This window comes from Aricia agestis, chromosome 6 (assembly GCF_905147365.1).
Source record: "Aricia agestis chromosome 6, ilAriAges1.1, whole genome shotgun sequence".
Classification (NCBI taxonomy): Eukaryota; Metazoa; Arthropoda; class Insecta; order Lepidoptera; family Lycaenidae; genus Aricia; species Aricia agestis.
In genome coordinates this window covers 10,039,466-10,063,765 of record NC_056411.1, presented here as the reverse complement: position 1 = coordinate 10,063,765, position 24,300 = coordinate 10,039,466, and the positions used below count along the sequence as shown (strand labels likewise).

The 24,300-nt window shown below is 38.8% G+C and overlaps 1 protein-coding gene across 8 annotated transcripts in view; it reads right to left on the bottom strand.

Annotated features, from left to right (window-relative positions):
* The window catches only part of LOC121727707 (homeobox protein cut-like), a 118,701-nt gene that overhangs the window by 4,013 nt on the left and 90,388 nt on the right, over window positions 1-24,300 (bottom strand). For 4 of the 8 annotated variants that reach the window (XM_042115678.1, XM_042115679.1, XM_042115681.1 and 1 more), the window contains 5 exons: window positions 20,310-20,491; window positions 13,081-13,161; window positions 12,833-12,969; window positions 12,018-12,530; window positions 528-724 (listed from right to left, as the gene is read on the bottom strand). In XM_042115678.1, coding sequence (XP_041971612.1) covers window positions 528-724; window positions 12,018-12,530; window positions 12,833-12,969; window positions 13,081-13,161; window positions 20,310-20,491 — 1,110 coding nt within the window. The remainder of the gene's footprint in view (window positions 1-527; window positions 725-12,017; window positions 12,531-12,832; window positions 12,970-13,080; window positions 13,162-20,309; window positions 20,492-24,300) is intronic. The other 4 variants (XM_042115680.1, XM_042115684.1, XM_042115685.1 and 1 more) reach the window with 3 other exon arrangements.

Genomic DNA, 24,300 nt, shown 5'->3' with positions numbered 1-24,300 from the left:
ATTATTCATTACTTTCTGTCATATTATGTATATTTTTTTTTGTAAATATCACCGTCGTTTGTGTATCGTAGTCTGATATCACCGTCGTTTGTGTATCAACTTTATACGTGGGAGAGCCATGCTTCGACACGAATGGGCCGGCTCGACCGGATAAATACCACGTTCTCACAGAAAACCGGCGTGAAACAGCGCTTGCGCTGCGTTTCGCCGAGTGAGTGAGTTTACCGGAGGCCCAATTCCCCTAGCCCTTACCCTATTCCCTTCCCTACCCTCAACTATTCCCTTCCCTTCCCTCCCCTATTACCCTATTCCCTCTCAAAAGGCCGGCAACGTACTTGCAGCTCTTCTGATACTGCGAGTGTCCATGGGCGACGGAAGTTGCTTTCCATCAGGTGACCCGTTTGCTCGTTTGCCCCCTTATTTCATAAAAAAAAAACTATGTAGTAACTTAACAAATAACACCTATAGTTATATTATGATTAAAAAAGCAATATCAGAGTATTGTCAATATTGAAAATATTATTAACCTTATTGGAGAACGGGGAAGGGCACTGAGTTCTCGGTGAGCTCGAGTCGTCGTTGCTCCTAGAGTCGTCGTTGTTGCTCTGTAGAGTCGGGGTCTTCATGATGTGAGAGGCTTCGTTCAGCATGTGAGCCAGACGCTCATCACCATCGCTCTCCGACCTTCCGAAACCGGCACCGGCGGTTCCATCTTTTGTCCCAACTGAAAGTTATAATTAAACGTTGCAGAAAAAAAGGGTAACATTTTACAAAGTAAGCTTGGGGATTTGTAAGATTTTTCATCGTAATTTTAATTTATAAAACAGAGGCAAGGCCACTTAATCGTTTCAAGGGTAGGTTACTTTCAAAAATAAATTCTCAAACTAGTCGCAAAATCCGAAACGGTATTTTGCCAAAACATAATTTTCCGAGTTAAATTTGGTACAATCGGAACGAGGGTCATTAAAGCGCGCGAGTGCAACGAATGGCACATTAAGATAATCATTGAATAGGGCCGACTTCACGTCGCCCGACAATCCTAAAACGGCGCCCGCGCATAAACAACTGGAGTTACGCGAAAAGTTCGCCATCTTGTGGTCATTCATCCTGTCAGCGTATTGTTTGTGGTTTCAGTGTTAGAAATGACCCGTTTCAGAGGGAAGACGCGCTAATATCCTCGGCAATTAAACGGGATGGGCTATAAATATGAGCGAAATATAGGTTTCGCGACTGCCTATATCACGAGCGTCTTAGTCTTACTAATTAGCTCGACTAGCGAATACTTACTTGTAATAAATTATTTAGACAACATTCGGAGTTTACAACCGGACGCTTATGTTTTATTACCGTTATGAAGAAGTTTGTTCTATTATGAGGCAATTGATATTGTAATGTTCCTCGCGAAGGCTCTAAGGACGTATCCGTGTCGGTCATAAAAGCTATTGCAAAACAATATCTAATTGAAACTTTCACAATGCCGTTCGGTGGACAAAAAAACCATCAATGGTCGTGAAAGTCAAAACGTAGGTTAGTGTGTAATAGAGCATTGAAACTTGAGTGATTGAAGCTTATTACTGTCCGTAACGACACCGGCCGTGAGAATGGCGGATAATGGACGCCGTCCCATAATTTGCTTTCGCTTTTCCGTAACTTGGACATGCGACATCTGTCGACATACGGCGGACTTGCGGTCGCTTAACGTCTCTCAAAATGCATCCTATTAATTCTCGCTGCTCCAACGCTTAATTGCATTCTTAAATTTTACTCGCAAACCGACAATATGTAAACCGAATTGCACCTTATTAAATTCGTAATAAATTACGAGACGAGATTAACGCTTGATGGTCGTATTATTCACTTGATTGTTTTTGTTGGAACTGAAATAAAGTTTGCAGTGGTAAATTCAGGAGTGACGGCCGACGGCATACAAACAATACACAAAAAAATATCCGACCAAGGTTTGAAAGTTCTAAATTTTAATATAATCTGTTATTTGAAATCAACAATTAACAAATCTGAACCTCTACTATTAGAGGAAAAACAAACTATTTTAGTTCACAAAAGGACAACGAAATTTTCGTACGTTCTAAAAATTAACTTTTTCAATAACACGTATGTGTCGCAATATCGACCGCGCTACGTTCTCACGGCGTCTATGCGCGGAGTATACAAGTGTCCTTTTTATTTTTTTATACAAAACCGTCATGTCTTTACTAAAATTACAATTCAAAAGTTAACGACTTATGAGTGCGGACGTGATATATTTACCAAGATGGCGCGTACGCCGCAGATTATATCTCCATGCCCATAATGCCCGCGTTCGTAAATGTTCAACAATAACATACGTGCTTTTATTTTTTAATTGGCCGCTCCATATCGTAATGACCATTTACTACGATAAGTACATCAATGACTTATATCTTCAAGCACATAAATGGAGCATATTATGTTTGTTTTCTGTAATTCTAAATCATCTACTAAGCGTTAAGATATCCTTAATTGCGCTTGTACTTTTTTAGTCGGTCAGGTAAACGATAGCCTAAAGTTGAATGCGCAAAAAATTGTGTGTAATGTAAAAATGTTATAGTGTAATATTAAAAAATGAAATCAGAAGGAGGAGTTACAGGAGCATCTTAATTCAGTAATTCCTGGGATACCCATGCGTCTCCTGCGAGTTGCGACATTTTGTATACGCATAACACGACGTTGGCCGGTTGGACAAAAAAATCCGCGACGAATCGATGTATAATAACAAGTAAATATATTCACAATTCGTATCGATAAATTTCGAAACATGTCTGTTAACTCCTTTGATCTTCTCGTCACAATCCGTTATTCCGATCACGCCGCGAGGACAATTACACGAACGTGACACGAAAAATTCTCAAAAAATTTGCTTTTGATCGCGTTTTGTACCATTACGGCCGTGACCTGGACATATAAATTTAAACCACGTATCTGCGTACTTGTCAAGTAAGCCGATACTGAATTATCGCGCGCGATTATCACATCCAGCTTGTCAGATGTCGCAAACAGATCTTATCCCCCCATCTTTACATTGCTCTGGTTTGCATTTGTTTCGAGTGAAGTTTGAGCGATACTGTAGGAAGAGTCTCGACTATCCTACGACTTGTTCTTCATTTCTATGTTTACGGATTGAATATAGTCGGTTAAATTAAAACAACACCCTAATCATAAAAGCGAAGAAAATAAGCGACAACGTATTGCGTGCGTGCACGCGAAAACTATTCCTATACCAGTTATTGATTGCTAATTCTATATGAATATTCATAGACTTTGGAAAGTAAAGGCGCCCTAAATTATCGTGTCACTGTGACAATGAAAAAATACCGAGGCAATTTACTCGCGGCATATATAGCTCCAGTAGCGAATGGGGAATGCGTATCCGGGATTATAAATCAAGGTGGGTAGTCGAAGAAACAAAAGGGGTGAGAGTGCGCGTTAGACGTCATACCGCGAATCAATGCTCATTTGCATAAGAGTCGTCCGCCGCGGCGGACGCCGGCTCCACTCGAAAGTGTTGCGCGGAACGAAAAAAATGTCCGCATTTGAATTGTTAATGCAATGCAAGATATTGCTGCATATTATACTCGCTAATACAGTTGAAATTAGGTGCCAAGTCCCGTATAATTATAGAACGCTTCGTACTCAAAGTCTACTCGATTTTTTCTTCGCCTACCATTATAGAAACGAAGTGTAATTGCTTTACCGTGAATGATATAGTTATTTTTCTTGTATCCCATGAATTATTGGAGCACGTAACGTGGAGAATTTCTTTTGTCCAAAGTTAGGCGAGTGGCGTGCGTAGGGGCTGATCAGAATCGCGTGTTCGATGGCAATCAGCCGAGGGCACCGACCACGATTGATTCCAGCCGCGAGCCGACCGGCCGGCCACTCCACCTGACCTGTGCTCACAGCTCAGCATCGGTACAATTAATTCTATTTAACCGACTCTATAATGACATAGAAATTATATTTTTGAAATACTTTCACACGGATTAATATTTAGAAGTTTATTGCTGTTACTGACAGTCGCATACAATTGTTTAAGTCTACGTATTTAAACTTCTTATATAAGCTACTTTTTATACTGATAGAGCTAGTATTAAGCAGTTTATGTAAGAAAAAAGTTAAACGAGCTTTTTCCATGACGTTAACTCCATCGGGGGAAGGTAAAAATTTGAAGTGCATTCGCTCCGAACGCCAGTAGTTGGTAACTAGATCCGATAATCAATTTTGTGAGCTCCTCTGAGAGCGAAGCCCCTGGTATTAATTAAGTTTTCCAAAATACTGACTCAAGTTTTTCACTTAAGTGTATGTTTTGGCATACGATTTTTAACTTCTGAATTGATTTGTTTGATAGGCTCAGTATGAATCATGTTTACATTTTGATATAAATAAAATGTAATTTTCAATACCTAGTCAATAGATCAAATTATTTTTATGCATAAAGCGTAATGTAACATAATAATATTCAATGATAATAATAATTAATTAAAATGATCACAATTGACGAGAGTAGCAAACAAAGTTTTCAGACATTTGCCAGACAAACTACACGATCTTTTACAAAAAGCCGCATTTTAGCTGACGTTAAAAGTACCCTCAAATTAATTACTCCTGATGAAGTGAAATCAAACGATACAGAATTCACAAATTGGGAGGCGAAAGTTTTGACGATGGGAAAGTTTTTTAACGAAATAACTGACTCGTTAGCAGGGACTAATGTGGTTAGGTGCACCTGATCACAGATTACCGCGATAGTGGGAATTAATTTAATACCAACTTGGGCGACTAATGAACTTAGTGTTTTGACAAAAAATTCGTCGACGTAATGATAAATGGGAACTCTAACTTTTGTTTCAATTTTTGAGGTTTTGCGTTTGGGTTTCAACAACAAGCTCTAAGGTAAAAAACGGAGCAATTGTAGTGAAAAAATTCGTCGATGTAGTGATAAATTAGGAACTCTAACTTTGGTTAAAATTAAGGATTTGCCTTTGGGTTGCATGCTTATTCGAAAGGCCAGGGTAAAACGGCGCAATGGAAGTGTAAATACTAAATGGGAATCTTCTCGACTACCACGTGACCAGAATGGAGTTTTTCATCGAATGCCGTATCGTAAGTGTTGTTAATTATAGCGAATGATTCGAAACGAGACGTTAATGATGCATTGATTTGTGCTCCGTTTATTGATTGTGAAGTCGATTGATTGATACAAAACACGCGAGACTTGGAAACGCAATTCACTTCATATATTATAATTACTGATATTTATTATTCCATCATGCCATGGACTCCATAACTCATTGAGTGACATATTGTATTAATAATATCTATGTTGTAACGCATACTAATAATATATTTTTCGCATTCTTACGTCTTTTGTTTATCGTTTTTGTAATCTTTCTTATTCTTGCATACTAAAACAATTCTAGCAATTTCTGAGTCAAACTCATCACGCACTCATTAATCCTAAGTAATTATGCAAGAAATAAAATGGATCACAAATTGTGTCTGACAAGTGAAACAGCCCATCTCCTGCGACAGATCTGTGAGTTATGCCCCTACGAGATATGCGGCCAATTAATTCACCACAATGTATTTATTTTCCTATAAAACATTGGAATTAAAGTGTTTGTTATTGTCTGTGGTAAATGAGAATGTCTTCGCTACGTGGATCATTGAGGAATCGGTTTGGGGAATATCCGAAATGTCTTAATATTTTAAAAATATGTGTATTAACTTTTCTATTCTTGGGTTCATGTTCAAATTCGGAATGTACACAAAAACTCAGTGAAGGTTTACGAATGCATAGGCGAATGTTAAATTTATACAACGACAGTTTTTATTTAAAATTAGAACCAAATTAGAAGCGCATAACTATCGTAATTGCAGTTCGTCTGCATCGTAAAAATGATTCATCATTGGAATAATTACAATGGAATATTCGGGATTGCGAACTTAATGTGTTTTCAATTAAAATATTTTAGGGAAAGAGCGGGGCATTTGCCAAGTGTATGCGGTAACAATAATTTTCGCTGCGCATAATGCGAGTAAATCAACGTTTTCGAGAGATTTATAGCAATAATAATGGCGGTTTTGTTTTGAATTTCGAATGTTCAATTTTAAATCTTATCCTTTATAATCGAAAGTGCGTGGGTGGTGAAAAATGTGCAAAGCAATATGATGTTATTTATCTCTTGAAAATAATCGCTTTCTCTTTATCTGATGATATGACCATCTGCTACATAGCACAATTTGTTAAAATAAAAGAAATAAGAATTGCTAAGCCAATTTGGCGATTGTAATATTATTTACTTTAGAAATAAAAATATTTTTAATATTTAAAATATAGTGTCATAATTAACTCTATATCAAGTATTTTATAAGCACATTTTAAACCGATTGATTTCTTGTTGCGACCGAATAGGCACCGAGCCAATTATTATTGGGTGTACCCTAATTCCTTTTTCTATTTCCGTATCTGCACTGTTTTTGAGCGATGTTATTATGCATAAAGGGAATAACAAAGGCATAATAGATTCCCTTGTCCTCTGTACGAGATAGCTTACTCCGATTCGATGCCAAAATTCCTTTTGATAACGTCCTTAGCACAATTAGTACCGCTAAAATGAGATCGTACTAAATAATCACAATGAATTTGTCGTTTCTAGAGCGGTGCAATAATTCTCAAAACCCGGTCGTCCTTTGAACGTCTTTTTATAAGGTGACTGATACATTAACACAGTAGTTGGAAATGGTCTTGAGCATTTTGCACTAAAAAGTAAATAAAGTTATGTCCTTCATGGTCTAAACAGAAGATGTACGATAATTTATCTGTGCCGAATTTCATAAAAATTAGTTTAATTTTGCAGCTTATTCGATGGAAACAAACAATTGGGTTTCCTCATTATAGTATTAGTTAAGAAATGGCCAATGACTTAGTGTTCAGCAGGTAGATGTAAATTGTAGTTATATAGAGCAGCATGAATATATTAATTGTTTTATTTCTAGACTCGCGAGCTCAGAACTCTACGTAGAGATTAGTTAAACGTCTTGGCTCGTAATAACTGAACTGTATGTTGTCTGTGTGTCACACAGATAATGTTGTAAATGGTCGACGACGTGGGACATCAAAAACGTTATGGCTCGTGTATGTTTAATATATTTTACTCAATATTATATTACTTTAATGTCATAATCCTTGCATTTAAATAACACGTTGGTTATCAATTGCGAAATATCAAGCCGATTAAAGATAGCGAACTCGACTCGCAGGAGCAGAACTAGTCGATAAACGCCAGCCTTTACCCGATAATTCCGCAAAACGTAAATTATGAATACCTTCGTAAATAAATAAAATATTTGCAAAGGACAAATGAAAAACTCGGCTGGAGTCCTCGCTCGTAACAATTACGGGGTCGCCATTACGCCGTAGGTATAAAATCATAAAGTATATAATGAGACACGGTATTATAATCATAAATATGCCCGTAAAGAGGTCTGATTGCTTCGTCGGAAGCCGTCAAAGGGGCCGCGGGACGGTGGGCATTCCTGGCGAAATATCTCGAGCCTCGCGCCGCCGCCACTCAACAACAGATGGCGTTGCCCGTACATTGTTGCCCGCTTTTTGTTTTGATTGTTTTTTCACTTTTGTGTAAACGCTCCTTAATCGCCCGTTTAGTTTTTCATTTGAGATTCTAAACGTTCAAGTTTATTGCAGGTCTAACTGGCTAGGAATTACGGAGCTATAAATTTATTAATTATGAGCCCCAACCGTCTCAGTCTCCGGGCAAATTATTATTTTTTTTTATTATAAGATAGTTCAATTTGTTATAAATTGTTATTATTTATGGTACAACATTTTAATCGCATAATAACTTTTTTTAAACAATGTAAACATGAACTACTTATGTTTGACTTTCATTTCAAGCGATTGGACCTGTGACTTTTGGAAAGCTCCCTCAGCCAAGGCGTCAAATCGAGTATGTTATTGCAAGAGTAAATATGAGCGCACTTGATACAGGAGTTGGCAACTTGGGGTTAACTCGTGTGACAGGTGCCGCCAACAGTTTCCCCACTATTGACCAGCGGGATAACTTTTTAAAGCGATAGAACTCCAGTCTGAACTATCCCGTGCAACGGAATATGGTAAAGTAGCACAATAATTGGAAATTAGAATCGACTATATACCGTCAATATAAAATAGATACGTGCGTAAGAAACTTTCGTAAGTTTAACTAGGAAACAAAGAAACTCGTTAATAAACTCGAACAACTATCACCAACAACGGTAATGACGATAGAGGTAATCTCATTAGATCCTTGCACGGGCCGAGGCACACTTCGAGCACTCGTGAACAGACAAAAGCTCAATTGAATATTAAAATTTGCTTAGCGCTCGGCTAAGAGCACTAGGAGGGTGTTTAGGGTAAAGGAGCATCGAGAACGCTCAACTTTGAGCGCCAAAGCCTTTGGCCTGCGCCGGCCGATAGTGCCCATTGAAAATAGATTTTCACGCTTAGAACATTCGAGAGCGAAACTTTGCATAAATATTGGAGTTCAAACTCTCACGCCCGCCTCGAGCGTGCATCGAATTCGCATTAACTTTTACGTATGATATATTTCCCGCATTTTAATCGCCGATAATAGCGCTCCAAAGGTTCACTTTTTCCTTTTCCATTTGCGTTTTTGCGCGCTAGGCTAACCTTATTTTTATCTGTCTTTCCTCCTGCAATGACGTGAATGATCTTTTATAAGAATTGTAGATTTACAATAAGTACTCGATAGGTGGGAGCGCCGAGGAAAAATCTACCGTAACTCACTAGCACAAGCGATAATTCCTAGTGGAGCGGCGCTTTTAATTATCGAATGGATTAACTGAATAAATAATACGTCAATTTACACTTAACGTTAAAGAACTTAATATTTCTATCTGGCAGCGTTCATTATTTGATATACGTTGATAGGTAACCGATTTATTTGCTGTTCAACGTTCGGAAATTGATGCGAGTCACGATACTGACCATGGAGTATAGGTATTGAATTAAAAATATAACGGACGCGCCGTGAGCTGCCAACATGAGCTATTGCCTATTAATTAAAAATAAAGTTGATTTTTTGAAATTCGAAAACACTTTTTCCTCAACATTCGGTCACATTTGCACGCGAACGAAACATTTCTTATAAATGTCAAAAGAAGCATTATAGAATCGCCATTTTCGGTTGACTGTGCAGAAGGTTTTCGTTTTTTCGATAACGGCCGTCGCTGCTATCGAAAAGTAAATATCAGTCGACTGAGGATAATAAAACATCGTAGCTGACATGCAAATTAGTGCACACGATGCACAAGATATATTAAAATACTAATACACCTAGCGATACAGTATATTTATGCGAGTTCTCACATTGTACGGCGTTCGTACATAGTTTTTGTGACTTTTTTCCGCTTCATTCCATCTGCTAGTACAAATTGCGCGGTGTAATTGATTTCATTGTTTATGCTAAGCGCGAGCTACTGGTGCTGTGCATAGACAATTATGTTTTTTTCTAATTAAACGAGTGGCTTACTCCATTGGACGTGTTTCATTGGCAATTGCGCGCGTACGCGTGAACACTTTTTTCTCATTTATCGGTTGGCTAGTGTTCTAATGTATATTAATAAGCGTTCATTAAACTAATCATATTAACGTTAAAGAAACGATTGGATGTTCGACGTCAATTAAAACTGACACTCATTGGAGAGATTTTATTTAATAGACAGCCAATATTTTAGCGTTTATAAATAATAATTAATAGCTCTATAGCTCTACGTTTTACGCTAGACTGGCGGACAACAATCACTTGAAAAAAGTAAAAAGGAAAATTGATGATTTGACTCAACAAAAATTTTAAATTAACTAGCTGCTTGAACTTTATAACCATAATACCCACAAATAAGAAATTCTAGAAGGATTTTACTCTGCTCTTTTGCTGTTTTGTATGCAACGGCAAATGATAGCCCTTCGATATCAATAACAAGGGCCGGTGGACGTGGGACTGTTTTGCAACACGGGACGGCATTATGCATGTGGGAACTAGGCGAATTGTGAAAACTGTGGAAAATGACTCGCCTCTGGTAGAGCGCATAACGACGCGTCATTACTACAAACCTGTCATTTCAGGCTTCAACGGTGGAGTATTTGCTTGGGTTTTGCAAGGTGACTCTACATAGAGTAGGAATTATGGAATATTTTTATCAGACTCTATATATCGGAATTAGTAATGAGACTCTATATGGAGCTGCATTTTGGTGTATTTACTAACATACATTTAGCAGGTTTTTGTGTTTCTATTGTGCGACTCTACATGGATCACAATTTACTGAAAAGTACTAATTTGAAAATGGTAATGAGAGCGTCCATTAATTAGTCTAATGTGAGCTGATATCCTGCTTACTTACGTAGTTATGCATTTCATATCTTACTCGTCAGTGGTGTAAAAAATTGATACATTTCTGTCATAGCTCGTCTGCAGTAATGGTCGGTATGTGGATGGGAGGATCTGTGTGTGCGGTGTGCAGTCTCCCACGGCCGTGCGTGTCCGTTTACCGGTCATTACGGTGTGTTCAACTGGACATTGCGTCACAATATCTAAGTATCGATATTGCAGGTGCTTAGTTTTAGTTGATCAGAAGTCTTAGTCAATGACAAGAATACCCCGTTATCGACGAAATCATGAAATTATGTCGACAATATTGCTTACTAAGCAGGGTAATTCTCATCCAAATCGTGACTTGATATCCTTTAGTTGGTTCATTTTGAGCGGCTGTACCTACTATACTGTACTAATTGATAAGTCGAAAACCTTATAAAGTATTCTAATAAAGCGAAACAGCAAACAATATGTTTTGGTACCTTAAATTTCAGTTATTAAAATATTCCGTTGAAATTAAAATACATTATTCAATGCTAATTCAGTCAAGAAAAAGATTTTTCAACTCAAAACAAAATGGCGGGAGGCATTAACAAAAGCGACACGTATTAAAACTATAAATCGAAGTCGCGGTACGCCTGGGAGGAGCTTGACCATGTCCCCTGAACCACCCACCCCCCTTCGTGTAAGGGAGGGGACACTTGGTCCTCTGAGCCAGTTCCGCACGGGAAAGAGGTAAGGAGACGCCGGGAAGGAGCGGGAGAGTGGGGAGAAATAATAAAAAATCATATGTTAAATAATAAAAAATGTGCGGGATCTAGAGTTGCCATACACCAAAATAAAATAGTCGTAAAGGAACGAAACGAGGTAAATGAAAAATTTCGAACAAAAAACACGATTCACGAGAATCAGTCATTCTCGTGAATCACATGGCAACTCTACTCTATTTGTTAAGTGAGTTTGGACGATCACTTTATGACACAATAAATTTATTTTGAACAATAAAATGATCGTGCAAAAATTAGTCTACAGTCATTATAGCTCAATTGTACCAAACTTCGAAGCAAAAATATCTTTTGTTTTCGCCAGTTAATCGTTTCTGATCACGTTAAATAGCCGGCTCCGGATTCTTCTCATGATTGATGGGGTATTTGACAGGCGCTGATAACGGGTAACGTGGCAAACCGTTCGGAAGATTGACTGGGGGAGAAATTGATGGAACGCAACGTTCCGGTGTCAAAACAGCCGGAATGGGCCACTATCAATAGCATACTGATTAGCGAATCTCGAGAAAATAACTTTGTTTTTGTTCCATCGGGAGAATTTCCTCGGCAATTCCTATTCTTACATTTAAAAACAGAAACACGCGGCCTCAAATAATACAACTTGGGAAATATGCAGCTACTGAAGGTTTTCGTGACACCTTTCACTTCAATTTTACGTAAATGAGATTTGTCAAGCAATTTTTCTATTTCGACATTGAGATTGAGCAAACCGTGTTTATTTTTTCCTGCGTCGCAACCGTTAAGATTAGACGATTTACGTTGTATGATCTGAGGCGCGACTGTACTTTTGGATATGTACCTTTCTTTGGAATAAGCGACTTCAGGAGCATGATGGCGGCCTCGTCGCATGCCCACGCGTGCATCTTGCGATACGAATCCCGACCCTTCTCCGTTAACTTGTCCCACGGCTTGGGTTTCGACAGCAGCTCCGACACCGTTCCCTGGGACAGCCCCAGCACGTACTTAGCGAACAGCCTCTGCCCGATGTTGTGCACCGAGAGCAGCTCGCGCACCCGCCGGCTTATGTGCAGCGTGTCCAGGTTCGAGTTGGCGTATTTGTCCATGTTGTATCTGAGCATCTCCTGCAGGCGCGCTTCCATGGGGTCTCCTTTGGGGATGAGGGAGTCGCCCAGGCGGCCGACGAGCGCGCCGGGGGGGAGCGGGCCCATGTCCTCGGCGAACCTGTACGGCCTGTGCTCCTCGAAGCGGTAGGGACTCGGCGGCGGGAGCGGCAGCGGCAGCGGGCCGTTGTTATTGTGGTGCGTCGTGTTGTTGTTGAGGGGAGGCGGCGTGCTCGCCCATTCCTCGCCACCTGCGGTGAGAACACGGTTACGTAGGAACGCGAGGAGGTTGGACTGAGGTACGGGGGGTGGGGTACACGCGCGCTCGTAAGCGTTCGGCGTACGAAATTTGTGTCGGCGTGTTTTATTTACCGTCGTCATTCAGTTTGCGGCGATTTCGCGTCCGTGATCGGCATGGCGGAGGTGTGGGAAAGTCCGCCGTACCCCGGACGTCTACGAACGTAGTTAGCACGTGACCGCACGTGCTCATCCGACCTGACTCAACCGTGTAGAGTCAGCTCGGATGTATAAGCAGATCTGGATCGGTACGTACCTGGGTCTCGCCTCTCGGTGCTTCGCTCACGTTCGGCGGAGTCCCTCTCCTCCCGGAGGGAGGGTGCGGACGGCGACCGAATGGGTTCTGGTTTACGATCCCTGTCGTTTGGCCCCAAGTCCATAGACCTTAGTAAACTGTAACAAGGAATTTGAAGATTAGAAATTATAAAATTGGTCTTATCAAACATTTGGGTTTAGGGACATGCAGCCGAGCTTATGTTTAAAAATGCATAATTTTATTCTTACTGGTTCTGGGGTCCAAATATTTCTTTATGTGAGTGTGTGTTTGGCCGCTCTGTGGGGGCCATATCAGAAAATCGGAGCATGCTGGAACAATAAGAATAATTACATAGATATCTTATTCCAGCTGCAAAATGCTTATTTTATATAGAAAGTATAATATATTTATTTTCTCTCTCTCTTCAGGCTGTTGTTTTGTTAGAATAAAAAAACATGAGCCTGAAAATCAATCGGTAGATCGGAAAACCTATTAGCAGATATTTGAGATAATCTAATAATATTTTTCCTCGAGGCAGCCGTAATAATTTCCTTAGACAGTATACATTTAGGTTAAATTAACATTATCGGGGCGGGAGCAGCCCTTATCTGCTAATAGGGCAGCATAGAACCTTCAAAGGGCTGCGTCTCAATAAATTTATGAAAGGAATATTGGCAATAAGGACACCGGCATATCCTATTAATTAAAATACTTAATTAATTCACCTGAAATGGTTTTAATCAATGCCTTCGGGAATTTATGAAGGTATACGTATCAGAACGACCTCAGGATAATTATGTTATCTGAAATTTCTTACGTTTCATTATGGACCCGATTTAATTAACGTCCGAACATGTATTTAAAACTATAAGCGTCGCCATTAAGAAATATAATTAGTAATTAATAATTTATTCGAGTCGTAAAATGTTTAATGTTTTTATTTTCGATTCGATATTTCGCCTCGGAAGGATCGACCGGGGGAGCGACAGGTCGGGCGACGAGTCGACTCGAGCTCCAGATTTTCACACCTCCGACAATGGGGTACTTTAATTACAATTTAATATATCACCAATTAAACCTTTGATCGGTACAACGACACTAAATCTGGGAGGTAACAGACGGCGGGGCCTCGGAGGCGGGGGATATACGTTTAGATTTAGTCGCGTATCTCAAATGTGAGGCACTTTGCGCTAATGCTGAACGGTGTATCGAGTCCCCAGGTGCTTTGAGCGTGGACGGCTAATTGTTTCAATCTATACCTCGCTGTAGTTTCGCTGGGAAAATGGTTTACTTAATTGTTTCCAATTGCGATCGTTTTACAAAGAACGTATCACGGTTATTAGCGATGAATGGAGCTGTTTATTGTATGTGTTTTCGAACAGGTAAAGTGTGTTCGTAAATAATATAATTATTATCAGTGACATGTACTTGTTAGATTGGTAAATAAAATTATCAAGCACCTACTTTTTCCTCGAAGCTAACATAATAAAGATAACCGATAAAATCGGATTAGATTAGAAAAAAAATCGAGCAACACGACTCCACGGATTTCCCATTTCTCGTAAGCTTAAAAGCATCTTTGTCTTGGGGAGCCCCACTTAAGTCATGTAACACGGTGAATATTTCAGCAGATCGACTGAGACCGCACGTACGAAGTTTTCCTATTAATTACTGACACTGTTCCGACTTCCGTTTGCCACTGTCGCGGTACATCCCTTTGTTTTAACGATATTTATATTAATGATGTATTTAGAATTGGATCTAATTGATCGGTACAAACTTTTTTTTTTAATGAAATAAGGGGGCAAACGAGCAAACGGGTCACCTGATGGAAAGCAACATCCGTGGCCCATGGATACTCGCAGCATCAGAAGAGCTGCAGGTGCGTTGCCGGCCTTTTAAGAGCGAATAGGGTAATAGGGGAGGGTAGGGATGGGAAGGGAAGGGAATTGGGGATGATAGGGAAGGGAATTGGGCCTCCGGTAAACTCACTCACTCGGCGAAACACAGCGCAAGCGCTGTTTCACGCCGGTTTTCTGTGAGAACGTGGTATTTCTCCGGTCGAGCCGGCCCATTCGTGCCGCAGCATGGCTCTCCCACGTATAATGTGGGATTGTTTTAGAAGTTACGGAAGTTCGGGTACATTTTTGCCAAGTCTGTTCAAAGGAACAATTCATCGACCGAGTTGATTTGCAAACAATTGAGTAACTATAGATTTCTATTGTGGTTCGAATCGGTGCTCGATAAAATCAAGCTGGTCGGACAATGAGCTGACGTCACACAATCGTTATCAGTCAAATCATCGGCCGGCGATAACGCGCCCCGCCCAGCGCCGACTGACCAATCACGAACTTATTGATTGGTCAATACAAATCCGGTACGCCTTTCCGAACGTATCGCGGCCGACCGCAGTCTCCGTACGAGATGTGTTTGTTCGGGGCTGGCTCGTCTCCTGGTTCCGAGACGCGCCCGGCCGAGTATGTCAACAAGCTCGCCGTAAAAAGCTTAGGACGTCTCTTTATGGTCTCAAAAAATGTCGGAGAGCGTAAATTAGTTGATAATTTGTGTGCGACTAAACTTTCGTTAAACGCAGCGCAAACACGCCTAAACAAATGGAGACAGGTGTCCGAGATAAGTTCCTATTGAAATATAGAAGGCAAACACTGCGTAGAAATTATATACGTCCATATTTACGTTCCCCGCGCACATGTAAATCGTGTTAGCTTAGTTTTTTAATTAAACACGAGATAAGCGGTGCCTCACTCCTTATTTGCTTTTTAATTTCGAATCGCTGCATCGAAATGTTTGGATAACTCCTTTGTGAATTCGTGCGTAGAGCACACATCTAGCGACTCGGCTTATAGTCGATGTCATATAATTATATGCCGCTAACACGACAATTATTATTGTAATTGGCCTTAAGTGACCTCAAAATGGCGGTCAAATAACTGTTGGTTTCTTAACGTGCATGAGGCTCTCGCTGAATAAATATTTACATTTTAATCTCGTTGCAGCGCCTATTTCGTGTCGCATAAAATTATCTAAGAACTGAGAAAATTGTTCTGGCTCGAGTAAAAATTATGGACTTCGACACGAGTCTCGATAATTGGAATATTAATCAGACGAAAAACATTGAAAATTCGAATATGGAGCGCCTTTAATCAAAATTCAGAAAGCGAACGCGAGGCAATCCCCGAATTAGTTGAGATTTGGCGCGGTATCGTCTAGAAATCAATCCATTCCACCCCTATTAAGCTTTAATCTTCGAAGGCTGGCTATAACTTAATCCCGACTTCAGAAGCGGTATAAATAAGCAATAAACCGCTACAGGTGCTTCCAACGGTTTCTATTGAGCGCAGATTAAATATAATACAGACTATATAGGATTATTTTTGGCGAATAGACAGCTCATGAATGGAACTTGGCCCCGATCATGGGAAATCGACAAATGCTCGCGTGCACGAAATAATTGAGACGGGAGGTTGTTTTTCTATTGTATTTTTCATTTATCTATCAGCTTGTCGTGTAAGTCGATAGTTTGTCTGCGAAGGGTGGTTTATTGATAATTATCTACTTTTGCTGCTTCTTTTACTTTTTTGATTGATTTATCGAACACGCAATCGATATCAGATGTCGCTGCTCCTTTCGAAGAAAATGTACATTCGTTTGTATGAATTTATGGTTTCAATTAATGGATTCCTCGGCTAAACGACGTCCGAATTCTTTCGCGTGTCGGGAGTTAAAATTGAAGGGATGTCAATCATTTAAAAATCGATCGATAACACTATAAACAGTGGTCTTTTACTGGGTAGTTTATGATGTTAGCACAGGCGTGATTTTATGTCGCGACGCGTCGGCTCGTTTGATGTCACTAACCCTTTGATGGATCAAAGACGCCGCCCATCGGTCGCCATATTGGTAAAAATAACACATTAAACTATAGAAAACATCGGTCGGATGTTTTCGGTTCATTTAATAAGTACTATAATTGGAGCCTAGCTGTAATGGCACGAGATGCCCGCTCGAGTTGAGATCTCTGACGTTACGTGCTTACTTATGAATATTTTTTGCAGTCAACTTAACTTTAATTACGGTCTAGACTCGTGAAGCTGTCTATAATTTATCCAAAGCTTGTCTCGAAACAGACCTTGTTTATTGACAGGAGAATGGGACAGCTATTTACATTCCTATAATTTTTTGATAGCATGAGTCCTAAGCGATGCGACAAAGATTAAAGTGTTAATAAGAGGGAAGATGTTTGTACGATAGCTAATTGATGTGTTTGGCCAGCGATTACAGTATCAGGGATGTTGACTGATCTTTTCCGGCGATTACACGTGAGAACGAACCAAACTTGGCGACTTTATTGACATCCTTTATATTATCTTCGAGACATAACAATATTCAAGACAATCACAAAGCGTTTTTAAATATAGTATTTGTTTAGAAATAAGTGTATTTAAATTGTTAAAATATCTGACATTTCTTTACTTCACATTAAGAAAAGGGGAGAAGAAGATATTATAGAAAAAAATATAGAATTATTCTAATAGAATTTACTTTTTAATTTCTACTTCACCTTGCGCATAGGAGGTCCGTAGGTTTTTTCAATAGAAATCGGTACGATAGTCGACAGGTACAAAGTAACATATACCCGCTAAACGGATCGAGATAAGGAATTTAGCAGCCACCCCCGTGTTTGCCCAATATATTGGTACACAAATCGCTCCCTGAGAACTTTTATACTTTTTTCAGCTTCCTGTCGCGTATCAGTGGGAAATATAAATAATTTTATTGTTAAAATACTCTGAGCACAATAATGGGTTCGCTTGATAAGCGATTTTAATACTGACAAGAAACGAACGTCGGTTGCTCTAATAGGCTGTGAGAAAATGAATTTTGGCTGATGTATCTATCACATTTTGATGCTTCCAATAAATAATACAATAGTATTATTACTTAGGGCCTGTTTCACCACTTCCTAATAAAGTGCCAGATAGGCTATCCACAACTTTTTTTACAGACTCTCCATACTTCATACTGCAGGCATCAAACTGTAGGCCGTTAATCATTAGTACTAAGTAGAAAGCCCTACCTAGGCTCTAATAGTATTTGTAGAGCCTATCTATACCTAAGTGGCGTCGGCGCCTCCTTATCAGTCAAAGCTAGGGACATAGTGTATCATATTATGACTATGCCACGTAGACTTCTGCATTGTTTTGAAATAACACCTCACTATTTATTTTATTTACCGCTGGAAATTTATTTAATGAAATTACTCACAGAGCAAAGATTTACAAGCTGCGCAAAGATTTTTATCTTCACAAATAAGCTTTGAAACAGGAAAATATCTTTTATGCATACGTGACCTAAATAATGGAGTACCTATTAAATGATTTTCAGGTGACTGAATTACTTTTTACAGACAGGCGTTGGACACCATACTGATAGTAATATTCCATCATAACATTATATTATGACATTAATAATGCAACATTTGATACGTGGGAGAGCCATGCTTCGGCACGAATGGGCCGGCTCGACCAGAGAAATACCACGTTCTCACAGAAAACCGGCGTGAAACAGCTCTCGCGCTGTGTTTCGCCGGGTGAGTGAGTTTACCGGAGGTCCAATCCCCTACCCTCCACTATTCCCTTCCTTTCTCATCCCTACCCTCCCCTATTACCCTGTTCCCTCTTAAAAGGCCGGCAACGCACCTGCAGCTCTTCTGATGCTGCGAGTGTCCATGGGCGACGGAAGTTGCTTTCCATCAGGTGACCCATTTGCTCGTTTGCCCCCTTATTTCATAAAAAAAACATTAATGGTTTATATAAGGTGTTTTGACAAAAATTTATTCATTCAACGCAAATTTTATTTGATAATTTTTAATTGGTTGACATGTTGACATTAGGCAATCAAAAGCTCTAATAGTAGATAAACCTCCGTCAAGAAACCTCAAAAATTGGACTAAGTTAATTTTTCTTCATAATGCGATACTTAAACAACGTCGTGTCTCAAGTCTCTCAAGTCTTGTGTTTATACTATCCCACTGTTGACTGTATGCCAAGTCAAGGCCTATGCAGTTGGCCAAGCGGGCAAACATCTCTAATCAGCCAACACAGGTGAACGACCTGATACAGCCTTATCAAGTTTATTAACACAAGCCTCGGTACTTTCATTACCAGGACCAGACGCTTTCAAACAATCCAGACTCGGTTGATTGTTGACTTAAAATACTTTTGTAATACAATTTTCCAAAGACGTTCGTCAAAGCCGGAGTCACAGACTTTTGAAAACTAAAGTTACAAGAGATTTGACTTAGATAATTTTAAGTGTGAAAGGGAATGGTCCATTGGGCAGTTCCTTGATTTATAAAGGTTTTATCATGATGAGGATGACACACTATTAGTTATTATTTTCTTGTTCCTTACAAAGTCACAGCTGCATGGCTTCATAGACAATCATAAGAGAGAAACGAAAATGTGAAGATTAAATAGAGAATACCCCATTGATTCTAAATGTAAATGTTTGAATATATCCGGATATTTAAAAAGAGAATACGCCAATGATCATTTTCTCCGGATCAATAGGGGTAATATCCGTTAATAAAGAGATGTAATAAGCGGTAATTAGCAGCACTCGGCGCTGACGAGGTGAGCGGGCGCCCGTCTCGCATAGCAAGTAGACCGTCGTGCGGAATACATGACGCTTATACATCAATATGTTACGTACTTCTTATTAGAAGTACAGATGTACTTGTCTGAGAAGTGCTAGAAGTATGGCGGTTCTGTATTATGATTTGAAAGCAGCGATGATAATAATTTCGACGTGTGAAGAACGACTTGGGTTCGTGTTTGTTTATGTAGCTTTATGGAGATTATGTAGAACCACTGCTAGCAAGAAAAGTTCTACAAAAGTCGATTTCATAATCGACTTTTGTTTTTTTTATATAAAATAAGGGGGCAAACGAGCAAACAGGTCACCTGATGGAAAGCAACTTCCGTCGTCCATGGATACTCGCAGTATCAGAAGAGTTGCAGGCGCGTTGCCGGCCTTTTAAGAGGGAATAGGGTAATAGGGGAGGGTAGGGATGAATAGGGGAGGGTAGGGAAGGGAACAGGGTAGGGGTATGGCCTCCGGTAAACTCACTCACTCGGCGAAACACAGCGCAAGCGCTGTTTCACACCGGTTTTCTGTGAGAACGTGGTATTTCTCCGGTCGAACCGGCCCATTCGTGCCGAAGCATGGCTCTCCCACGTCACATGTAGAACTTAAAAGGTGTAGTAATTCTTAAGAACAGAGGTAAGGCTAAGGTATTGTTATCGTACGTATCGTGCAATATATTTCAGTAGTGCCTGGATTATCCGGACCATGACTCGTCACTATCCGAGTTACTGACAACTGACAAGTTACTTCATAGTATTCGTGTACCGTCTCTACCTCCCAGTAAAGTGTCGCATCTGAATACTATACTTACCTAATTTCCCGCTTGATGTCGTCGTAGTCCCTCTGTGTGTCGAGGCGGGCCTCTAAGCGTGCTATGTGCTGCTTCTTCTCGTCCAACCTCTCTTCTAGCCGCTGCAGCTGCTGAGCGTGAGCTTCTTGCAGCGCGGAAAGGGACGCCTGCAGTCTTCGCACATCTTCTACTAATTGGGCTATCTGGAAACAATAAAGGAATAAATTGTAGAGTTTGAAAATTATTTTGTGGGGAATTATTAGTCATTCTTGCATTACAAAATAAATTTGTTAATAATTTTGTTTACTGTAAAACGTGAAATCAAAATTTTATACCTCTAATTCGCCTAATACTCGTTATCTAGGATATGCGATATACGTAACAAAAGTAATAAAAGATTATGTTAATAAATATGGAAAATCCATTGCCTTTTTTAACGACGATATTAAAATGCGTCAAACAACGAAAAACACAAAGATAAAGACGATTAATTTATTTACATTATATGAATTACCTGCAATATTATATTGTTATCATATGTTTGAACGATGTGATTGGCGTACGAGAAATAAAAAAATACCATCATATAGTTTGATAATGTAGATAAAATAGCTGGCGTGTGTTTAACAAGACAATAAATTCAAATAGATAAATCGAATGATAAGATGGTCGTGCCACTTCGACGTACATCAGTTTCGTCGGAAATTTTGCAGTTACGACATTTTATTCGAGACGCGTGAGCGGGATCCACGAGATAAGGGAATAGGACATAGATATACCTCACGCGTTTACAGTTGACGGGGCTGTTAAAAGTTATCTCAACGATTCTGACGAAATATCAACTGCAGGACTTGACTATTTAGTTAAAATAAGTTACTTTAGTTTTGAAAACTATTATTTAAATAATTCCATCTCGCCTAAATTGTACAGTTTTAAGGAGTGAGCACACTGAGACGGGCCGTGCCGAGGCTCAGCGTGCCGGGGCTCATCGCAAAAACTGCCTCCATACAATTTGTATGGAAGCGGAATCCACTGCGCCCCGACACAGTATGCGATACGCGCATCCGCTTCCATTCAAATTGCATGGAGGCGGATTTTTGCGATGAGCCCCGGCACGCTGAGCCCCGGCACGGCCCGTCTCAGTGTGCTCACTCCTTTAAGGTCTCATAATATTTGCAGGATATATACGTATACAAAGCAGAGCTAAATAGATTATTGCAAACAAAGAAACCACTAAGCTATAGGATGGTTACGTGATTGCCAACGTATTATTTTCCAGCCTTCGGAAGATATCAATTGTTCGCCAGGCAGCGCTCAACCGTAGAGATTGGTATCTCACAAATGCACCGGATACAACTACTTACAAATCTATCTATAAAGGATACCTAGTTTTTCTCAATAAAACTTCGGCTTGCTTTCAGGCTAAAGTATTTCATCATAACGATGTTTTTCGCCACTCAAAAAAAAACTTTTTTCTTTTCTATTAACTAGGGTAACAAGTTACAAAAAGGCAAGTATTTTTCCAAATAATAATATTTTTATCAATTTATTTATTGCTAAAGATTGCACAATCTTTAAGTTTATTTGATATTAGCAAACAAATAGCGAAAGCGATTTAATTTTATACCGTTTATGAATATTGAATATAGTACTTTTTAGTCATAATATGACCAAAAATATAATATGAGACTAAATTTCTATGCCTCTCCACCTGACTGCATCCAAAAACATTCAAATTATACAATACACAGCTCAATTAAGTACAAGTCTGGAATTTTTATCTAAATAATTATGCGAAGAAAAGATAGTTTTGAGCAACTAATTTGTAAACTCACATATAAATTTGCATAGAAAACTATTATAGATATATTATAGTTACACTAGTCGTGGTGTAACTTCGTAGATATCAAATGTCAAAAGTTATAGGATAAAATAACAAGCATAAAATAAAATTATGATAATATTTTTATAGAAAATACACTTGTAGATTTCTATGTAAATTTTAGGTATAGGTATTTTTATGAATAAATCTTTATTTATTTTACACTTTACTACGCGATTATAAATTTTTTGCATATTTTTTTACGTTGTGTAACATTAATATTGACACCTTTTCTGTATATTACAACAAGTTTTTTTTTTAATAACCATACATACTGCATTAAAAGTTCAGACAAAATTTAACCCTATTCTTGGTACTGTGTACAATTTGATACATACAACTTTAAAAAAATCCCGAGAATTTATCTAATGTTTTTTTTTAACTTTTATTATTTAATATGGTAGAAAATATATTTATGCTCAAAATAAAAAACCTTTTTAAATGCTTGCAACAATAAAATGGGCAATATAGCGCAAGATAGCGGACCGATCGAATGCGTCTTCACATCCCAAAGTAAGATTATTGATTATTTATTATATTTTGTTTAAATTGTTTTCAAAAGTAATAAAATCTCAAAAGCTTAAGGTATATTCTAACCACTAACGTTATTTTCCAATAGCTAAATATATTATTAGTGCATGTAATCTTTATTGTTTTTCGAGTGTAGCAAATGTGATACACTGCTAGATAGCAAACATTCTAGATATTTTTTACTGTGTATCAAATATGTGACATTGCCAGATTTGTATAGATATACAATTCCTTTGTTTCTTTCGAAACTGGTTATATCTAAAGAGCCAAAATGTAGTCATTATGTACTTAAATTATCTATATTTTTGTCATTCACAGATAATTTCTCACTTAAGCACGCAACAACATAGAAGAGCTCGGCAACTCGTAGCTCTTGTTCCAAAACCGGGAGCAAAATCAGATTTGGACGAAAGTGATACTTCTGAGAACGAAGTTCACCACCTCCATCATTGCCATCTTCAATAGAAAACCTAAATCTTCTCTCAGATGACGATATTGAGGTAAATCAAATGGTCGCTTTAAAGTCTTTGGCATAAGCATACAGCCAACATTCAATTCAGTCACCATTGATTAACCTTGGTTCGAGATTAATTTTATCGCCTAATCCATCAGCAGTTCTGAGACCAGGACTTGGTGTCCGGTACCATCACCTTCGTCACCGTCTGGACTAGCTGCACCCTTGTTGCGTTGCGTTGTGATAAAGACGAGAGAAAAAGACGTACGTAATGTATTACATCGTGATGTGCATTGTTACGTTACGTTAACGTAAAGTTGCGCGTCACGTCAACGTACTGTGCCTCGTTGACGACGTCGTAACGTGGAGATATGGACAGGCCCTGACATGGGCGGTGTTGGTCTGTATGACATGCTGATCGCTCTATATCGTACGTCATTCAGAGGCCATCGTTGGCATTTTATTTTATTTATTCTATTATACATATTTTATTTTCACAAATGCTCGATATTTGTATAAATAATTCCTGGTTTCTATATCGGCGTGATGAAAAAGCCCTAAATTGAAATGTTTGAACGCCTGCGAAGGTTTTGAAAGAACTGATAATTTTATGGTCACTATCAGGCCTGTCACGAAATCTATGAGTATTCAGAAGCCAGTAGCTGAAGGACCATGATGCTGTACGGCTGTCAAGTTGCTCATAATCCAACTTTAATAGCCAGTAGAGCAAGTGCACAAATTAAGGGTTGAGTAAATTTTTTTGTCAAAAATGCAGATAGAGACTATGCTTATTGCCGGAACGTATCTGTTTTATAGAATTTTATACTTAAAAGTAACAGTTTATAAATATTTATAATAATTCAGTTATAAATATTTATATATCTTGCTTTACTGAAAAGTTGGCATTGTAGCAAATTAGATACATAGATTTTATAGTGTTAATTGTTAAGGACTTGGCAGTGTATCTAATATGTTACGCTCAATAAATGATAAATTACTGATATTAAATTTTTTTTATTATTTTTTCTCCCTTCTATAGCCACCTACAAACATATTGAATGTGTTCTTTTTTAATTTTTTTAAAATATTTTTTCTTGCCAAGTATAGGGTTAACACAAAACCACCAGTAATTATTGTCTTAATTT